Consider the following 8,726-nt stretch of genomic DNA (forward strand, 5'->3'; position numbering starts at 1 on the left):
GGCCTCCGGAACTTCGATTCCACACGCCAGCACCTGACTGCCTGCAGCAGTGGCCCGTCGCGAGGTGGGTCCCCAAACCAATCAATCTTAAAGGAAATCAACCCTGACTATTCATTGGAAGGACTGTTGCTGAAGCTGAACCTGCAGTCCTTTGGCCACCTGAGCCAACTCATTGGAAAAGACCCTGATGCTGGGCAAGATTGAAGGCAAAAGGAGAAGAGGGCAGAAGAGGATGAGATGGTTAGACAGCATCACCAACCGAATGCACGTGAATCTGAGCGAATCCAGGAGATAGTGAAGACAGGGGAGCCTGGCATGCTGCAGTCCATGGGTTTGCAAAAAGTCGGACATGACTGAGACACCGAACAACAACAACAACCTCTTTAAAAGATCTTGTCCCTAAATATAGTCACATTCTGAGCCACTACAGGTTAGGATGTCACATGTGAATTTTGGGAGGGCACAATTCAGCCCACAGCACTCACCATATTAGCAATATTTTAAAATCTGGGGCGTCCCTGGTGGCTCAGTGGTAAACAACCCAGTTGTCAGTGGAGGGACGCGGGTTCAATCCCATATATTGAGGATCCCAAATGCCGCGGAGCAACTAAGCGCCTGTGCTCTAGGTCGTTGGAACCACCACTACTGCTGAAGCGAGAGTGCCCCAGAGCCCGTGATCCACAACAAAAGAAGCCACTGCAATGAGAAGCCTGGGCACCATAACTAGAGAGTAGCCCCTGCTCACCACAACTAGAGAAAAGCCCACACAGCAACAAAGACCCAGCACAGCCAAAAATAAAATTCTTTTTTAAAAAATCTGATCATACTACATGTAGTTGAGGATGGGAGCAATAGAAAATCTTACATACTGCTGTGAGGAAAGTGATTTCACATTAAACCTGAAGGTGCAAATACACTAGAGATATACTCTAGAAAATCTTTGCACAGGTGACTGAGAAGACCGGTATACCTGAGCTCATACCAGCTGTGGAAAAACTGGAAACAATCCGAGCAGCCATCAGCAAGAGAATGAAGCACATTTACACAATGGAATGCTGTATATCAGTAAGAATGAATGAACTAGAGGTCCACATGTGCACGTACATAAATCTTACAATGTAGAGTGAAAAAAAGCAAACTGTGAAAGAATGTCTAGAATTATAATTTTTATAAAAATAATTTTTAGGGAGAAATATGTATATACATTGTTATTATTTAGTCTCTAAGTTTTCTGACTCTTTTTGACCCTATGGTCTGTAGTGCATCAGGCTCTTCTGTCCATGGGATTCTCCAGTCAAGAATACTGGAGCAGATTGCCATTTCCTTCTCCAGGGGACCTTCCAAACCCAGAGACTGAACTCAAGTCTCCTGCATTGGTAGGCAGACTCTTTACCACTGAGCTACCAGGGAAGCCCACATGTGTATAGGCAATAAAACTAATATTTAAAGAGGAGGGGAGGGACTTGCATGGCAGTCCAGTGGCTAAGATGCCTCACTCAATGCAGGGGGCCCAGGTTTGATTCCTGGTTGGGGAACTAGATCTCACATCCTGCAATGCAGATCAAAGATCTTCCTGCATGCCTGCAACTAACACCTGGCACAGCCAAATAAACAAATAAACAAAATAAAGGGGTGGGGGAGAGAGAGGCAGAGAAATGAGAGAACAATAGCCCCAAATTCAACATAGTACTTAAATCTGGGGAAGAGACAAGAATGTGGTTAAAAAGTGTTGCCTAGGGAGCTTTAACTGTTTCGAAAATAGTTTTTTTTTTTTAAGCTGGTTGGTGGGTAAACAGGTGTTCACTATATTATGCTTTAGTCTTTACATACATGAAATGCATTTTTTTTCTAAAACCTAGAAAAGAAAAATTGAAGAAAATGTGAATGGAATCTAGATACCATGGACAAAGAACAAAAATAAGTCTTCAACAGGAATGTTACTTCTGGTCAGCATTAAAGTAGTGATAGGAAAGAGAATGGAATACTTAAAAATTTGGTTGCTGTTTACAGAGAAAAGACAGATAAATCAGTGACTACCTAGGATCAAGCATTTGACTGGCCATCAAGACTAGAAGAGTTTATTTTCTAGACAGCCCATAAGGAAGTATAAGCCGCTATGCATTAATTACTGTGTTCACCAGTTTTAATAAGTCATATCAAGTACTTGATTTAATATGAAGATATCATAATCACTATCATAATTAAATATAATACATGGTTAAGATTTTAAAAGACTATTTGACTTACAGAGATTGAAATAACTTTAATGACACTGTACATAACTTGAATTAAGCAATAACTAAGAGAAGCACCACCAGAAAAAACACACAGCTACCACAGGAAAGAATATACTAACTTAGGGTGGAAATGAACAGTTAATACTACAATGAGGATCCATTGTATAGCACAGGGAACTATATTCAATATCTTGAAATAACTGTTAATGGAAAACAATTGAAAAAGAATATATATATAAGTATATATATATATGATCACTTTTCTGTATACCTGAAACTAACACAACATTATAAAACAACTATACTTTGATTGAGAAAAAATAAAGTTACCCCCAGCTCCCCATGGGAGCTTCTTTAACTGCTTTCACACCTTGTTCTTCCCATTTTGGGGTCATAGGTAGTGTCAATTGGTGACTTCACTCAGGGTTCTTAGCTAATTGCATGTCTTTTCCATTTTCACCATGTCAGGCTTTAGCTGACAATAAATTCTCTGGGTCTTTATTATGCGGATCACCGCAAATCCTATTCTGGAACCAAGGTATGGTATAAATACAGAGCATCAGTACACTTCCCGAGAAGACAAGGATTCTGTCTACAAGTGGTATAGCTAGTGATTTCCTGCTTAGGACAGTTGCATGCTTTAATCTTTTAGGTGCTGGTATCGTCAATAATGTGTGTAGTTTCAATGCAAGGTCTTGGGACAAGGCTTTCTTTTCCTTTTGTCTAACTACCTAGAGAGGAGATGGGTTCAGGAAAAGCAGCTTCGAGGGTGGCACTATAGTGAAGCAGTTTAAGCACACAGGGAATGACCTGAATTGATCTGAATCTGAGTCCCAGCGCCACTCTTACTAGATGGGAGATTTTGGATAATTGTTTACTCTCTACAAGCTGCAGTTTCTAAATCTCTACCTTCTTTACAAGGTTGTTTGGGGATTAAATAAGACCCTAGTACGTAGTGAGTATTTGGTAAACATTAATATCATTAATGGTATAGTTTCTTTAACAATTTCAGAGCCTGAATAAAAGATGATGGTGAACCTTTTGTATTTCTTTGTTGCTGTTGTTCAGTCACTCAGTTGTGTCTGACTTTTTGCGACCCCAAGGACTGCGGCATACCCTGTCCTTCACCATTTCCTGGAGTTTGCTCAAATTCATATCCGTTGAGTAGGTGATGCCATCCAACCATCTCATCCTCTGTCGTCCCTTCTGCCTTCAATCGTTGCAGCATCAGAGCCTTTTCTAATGAGTTAGTTCTTCCCATCAGGTGGCCGAAGTATAGGATCTTCAGCTTCAGCATCAGTCCTTCCAATGAATATTCAGGATTGATTTCCTTTAGGATTGACTGGTTGGATCTCCTTGTAGCCCAAGGGACTTTCAAGAGTCTTCTCCAACACCACAGTTTGAAGGCATCAGTTCTTTGGTGCTCAGTCTTTTTTTTGGTCCAGCTCTCACATCCATACATGACTACTGGAAAAACGATAGCTTTGACTATATGGACCTCTGTAGGCAAAGTAATGTCTCTTCTTTTAATATACTGTCTAGATTGGTCATAGATTTTCTTCCAAGGAGTAAGCGTCTTTTAATTTCATGGCTGCAGTCACCATCTGCAGTGATTTTGGAGCCCAAGAAAATAAAGTCTGTCACTGTTTCCATTGTTCCCCATCTATTTGCCATGAAGCAATGGGACCGGATGCCGTGATCTTTGCATTTTGAATGTTGAGTTTTAAGTCAACTTTTTAACTCTCCTCTTTTACCTTCATCAAGAAGGTCTTTAATTCCTCTTTGCTTTCTGCCTTAAGTCACAAAATAATGAAATAATGGGTGTAATCAGAGTTTCCACTGGGGGAGGGGGTTTTCACTTTCTACTATTGTGATTTAAGAATCAGGAAGGATAACAGGCCTCTAACTCTGGACTCAGCCTGTAGCTACTGGTTTAGATGAATGAATGACTGAAGTATATCCCAGTGTAAGTAATTTAATTGTCCTGTATCTTAGTTCTCTTCTGTAGAATACTGATCTATGGAAAACTAATTATTTTAGAAAACCCTCTATATAGAGCTTGTTTATAGATGTGCTTATGTTTTTCCATGAAGATGACTATACTGGTAGCATAATTTCTCAAATCTCATGTCCTGCTTTTAGTTGATTTACTCACTGACAGAAGTTCTGTGTGTTCATGTCACAAAGACCTTCAGGAGAGGGAAAGCCATTTTCACTGAGGTCTCACTGGAAGTGAGCTGGCTCCTGGGCAGGATATCATGCAAGTGTGCTATGCTTAGAGAAGGCCATTCACCCAAGAATTTGCAGACTGGCCTGAAGAATCAATAGGAAAGATCCAGTCGGAGACCTCTGGGAATTCTTCTGCTTGCAAGTTTGACTTCAGCAGGTATGGTTACTACTCCGTGGCTGCATATTGATTCACGCTTGCCCTCTCAAAAAACAGAACAACAGTGATCACTTTTAAAAGAAAGTATTAACTATTCATTTATGGAAAACATTCACTTTCCTTACCTTTAAAAATTTGGAAATAGTGGTACTTAATCCAAAACAAAGATAATGGAAACTACTTAGGAGACTGAGTTGCTTTAAGAATAAAAATTCTGGATGTTAAGTGCAATACAAAACACGCACACAATCTCTGACACATAGTGAACTCGGTGAATGAAACTGAGCTGAGTGGATGAAGGGAAGGAGAAAGGAGAGAGAAGGAAGAAATTAGCAAAATGCTAGGATTTACAATACATGGGCTGCGATTCATAATTTGACTGATGAGCCTCAGTTTCTTATATCGTAAACAGAAGCAATGTCCACCGCACTGGTTTGTTGTGAGAAAGAAATTGAACAGAGCAGAGAGAGATGTGGTTAAAAGCACATGACAGTCATAAGACCAGATCAAGCTAGATACAACACAATATAATTTATCAAATATTTACTGAGCACTTATTATTTGCCCGGCACTGTATGTCCAGGCACTGAAAGTGGAGGAGATGAATAAGACAGCCAGGCTTGTCCCTTAGAGAGGTCTGCTTTGGGATGGAGGCAGACCCAGGTTCCAGACAGTAGCCCGTCTCTTCATTTTACATATACTGATAGTAGGTCCCACAGACTCCTCTCTGGGTGTCTTACCATGGTCCTTGCCCTCAAGAAACTCCTAGTTTAGTAGAGAAGACAAACTTGTCAACCACAAATTCCACAGCAGGCTGGTGAATGCAACAGTGGTGGTACATTGAATGCCCATTAAGGGAATAAGGAGACATGGAGAACTGTAGCGAAGGAGTCGAGCAGAGGATTCTGAACAGGTTGATGTCTGGCTAAAGTAAAACAAAAGGAGTTCTTTATAGAGGGGAAAAAAAAAAAAGCAGAGAAGGGCATTTCAGATAACAGGAAGTATCACGTGCAAAAGCAAACCGACAGGAAATTGCTAGTTCCAGCTTCTGCCGTTAATTAGTTCTGTTGAACCCTTTACAGGATTTCATCAAGTCCCACTGGACTTCCAGTTTTCTCATCTTAGAAAATGAAGGTTGGGAGTGAGGTCGAGGTAGAGGCAAAGTGGATTTTTTTGTTAGATGCTTTCTAACTGGATACCTTCATGATGGAGCAGAGAGAAAAGGGCAGCTTTGAAATATCGTGTCATGTTTTGGGCTTGAGCCAAAAACTCATCATTTGTGACAATCAAGATGATAGGCAGGGACTTCCCTAGTGATTCAGTGGCTAAGATTGCATTCCCAGTGCTTGGGACCCGGGGTTCCAACCCTGATCAGGGGACTAGATCCCACATGCCGAAACCAAGACAAACAAACAAATATTTAAGTTGACAGGCAGAGCTGGTAGTCATTCAGAGATTTTTGCATACTTTAATTCACCCACTCCACCAACATATATGGCATTGACTGAGGCAGTCAATGATACTCTTTAAGAAGGCCAAGGTCTAGCAGAGGGAGACAGAAGCATAAATAAGTACACGAGTACCATGGGAACTATACTGGTCTACAGACTGCAGGCTCATGGGGGCAGTAAAACAGAAGCCCCTAGTGCGTGTAGTTCACATGCTGGGTTGGGGGTGGGGGGGACAGGATTTAGCTCCCAGCTAAAAAGAACTTCTTGCTTCCTTATCCTTCACCTTTTCCGAGAGGCCGCCAACATTTTCAGCTGCCAATTCTTCCTGGCAGGCCGACCCAGGCGTTCTCCCTCCACCGGCCTTTCGCAGGCCAGTGCGAGAGGTTCCCTGCACGCAGAGCGGATGCAGGCCCCAGGGCTGAGCAGAAGGGGGCTGGCTCTCGCCACAGCTTCGCTCCCACGCGAACCCCAGCGGCTCTGGCGAGAAGGGGCCGCCGGAAGGGCGAGCTGGCCGGCGCCTCCAGGGGTTGGACTCCTGACCAGCTGGGCGGGACTCAGGCTGCAATATAAGGGGGAGCGCCCCTGTCCCGGCTACAGTGCTGAAGCTGGAGCGTCAGCAGGCACCAGAAGGCAACTTGAAACTCACGAACCAGAGGAACTGAAAAAGACGCAGCAGGTCTGATTTCTACTTTGATTAATTAGTACCAATGAATGGAAGGCGGGTGGTTTTGTGGGCGTGCGCGAGCTCGCCGGACTGGCAGGGGATTGTTGGCGCTTGGTACCCCCGAGGGCTCTGGATAGGTGTCCAGCCACTCTCGAGAGGCCCCCAAACTCATTCGCTTCTCTCCCCCGCAGGAGCGCTTCTTCCCGCCACTCCCAGCCCCAGCCTCGGAGGATGGGGCTCCTCGGGAAACTCCGCGCCTCGGCGGCGGGCAGCGCGCCTCTGGAGCCTGCCTTCTCCAATGTGCTCACCCCGAACCGCATCCCCGAGTTCTTCATCCCGCCGCGACTGCCCACCCCCTATGCTCCCGAGTCCTCGCCCTCGGCCGCCGCGCTGCCCCGGAGGTGCGCTGCTGAGCCGGACCTTTGGCTTCGAGGAGCCGACGACGGCGCGGGGCGCACGGACTGGGACCCGCGCTCGCAGGCCGCACTCTCACTGCCGCACCTGCCCCGGGCACGCACCGCCTACGGCTTCTGCGCGCTGCTCGAGAGCCCGCACACCCGCCGCAAGGAGTCGCTCTTCCTCGGGGGCCCGGGCATCGCCGCGCTCCCGCCCGCGCCCCGTCCCCGGGCCCACACCTACGGGGGCGGCGGCGGAGACCCCCCCATGGCGCCCGGGGCGAGAGCGCCCATTGCGACCCCCAAAGCCCACGGTAGCCCCAGCCCATCCTTGGACACGCTCGCTCCGCCGCCCCGCTGCCGCCGCCTCCTACGCGCCCCGGAGGGGCTGCTGCGCCGAGCATTGCGGGCCGGGAGGAGCCGAGGCCTGACCCGCGCCCGCTCCGTCTCCAGCGGGGACGGGGAAGATGATGACGAGGACGAACGCCGCGCCAGCTCTGAGTCCCCGACGCGGGCCCCCGTCCCATCCCTTTCGCCGCATCGCGACCCGCGTCCCGAGCGCCTGGAGGCCGAGGGCACCGTAACTCTGGGCCGCGCCGGGGGCGCCCTGCGCCTGGCCGCCGAATACAATCGGGCCAGCGGGCGCCTCCGCGTCCGGTTGCTCCGTGCTGAGGGCCCGGCCGGAGGGGCCGCCGAGCCCCGCGCCCCGGTCGGCTGCCGGATCAGCTTCGTCCTGAAGCCGCGGGGCGCCGTGGTCCGGCGGAGTCGCAGGGCCGTCTTGGAGCAGGACTTGTGCTTGGACGGGCTCTCGGAGGACGAGGTGCGCCGCCTGGCCGTGCGCGTCAAGGCCGAGAACCGGGGCCGCGGACTGGAGCGGGGCCGCCTGCTGGGCCAGGGCGAGCTGCTGCTGGGCCCCCTCCTGCTCCTCTGAGGGCGCGCTCTGCCGCGGGGTCTCTCGGGCACTGATAGCCCCTTTGTACAAAATAAATGTTATTTATTTATTTTTCTAATCATGTTCTTGCTTTGTTGCCGTTTTAATTCTTAGATGTCCGGATTTGTCATCGTTTATTGGTAGGGAAGGATAAAATTATGATTCCCTCCTCTAGTCAAAACACTCAATCCTTTTTTCCAGGCTTCCCCCCCCCCCCATAAAAGATTGGCTTGCGGCTGGACGAAAGGAAGAAGAACCACACTCTATCTGCGTTGTTTTGTCACTCCTAATTTATTAATATAGCAGTACCAAACGACTTACGGGTTTTTAAAAAAAATGTGATTCCTTCAGAATCATGCCCAATGCCAAGATGCACATAGACAGCTTTCCATGTTTGGTGTGGTGTGGGTTCATGTTCTCATTCGTGCACACACACCTCAGGGTGGGAACCTTCTGTCACACGGATACCTTGGTGAGAAAAGAATTCCTTTCCCATGAAGAAAGAACAGCATCTTTTTGAAAGTGGAGTCTTCAATAATGGGTGAGGAAGAAGAAAAGAGAGGAAGCAAAGGAGTTTCCAGTGGGTGGTATGTGGGCAGTAAATACTCCTGGCCTCCCCTTCTGCCTTCTCCAGAAGGAGCCCTGGGAAATCGGGCTATTTC

General features: G+C 47.2%; 1 protein-coding gene across 1 annotated transcript; it reads left to right on the forward strand.

Annotated features, from left to right (window-relative positions):
* The first annotated feature begins 66 nt into the window (after positions 1-66).
* On the forward strand, positions 67-8,134 carry LOC110152717 (C2 calcium-dependent domain-containing protein 4A). The gene is made up of 2 exons (XM_020916490.2): positions 67-6,750; positions 6,930-8,134. Exon 2 carries the CDS (start codon positions 6,970-6,972, stop codon positions 8,062-8,064), a length of 1,095 nt encoding a protein of 364 aa, XP_020772149.2. The 5' UTR covers positions 67-6,750; positions 6,930-6,969; the 3' UTR covers positions 8,065-8,134.
* The last annotated feature ends 592 nt before the right edge of the window (positions 8,135-8,726 follow it).

The sequence above is a fragment of the Odocoileus virginianus genome, chromosome 6 (genome assembly GCF_023699985.2).
Source record: "Odocoileus virginianus isolate 20LAN1187 ecotype Illinois chromosome 6, Ovbor_1.2, whole genome shotgun sequence".
Lineage (NCBI taxonomy): Eukaryota > Metazoa > Chordata > Mammalia > Artiodactyla > Cervidae > Odocoileus > Odocoileus virginianus.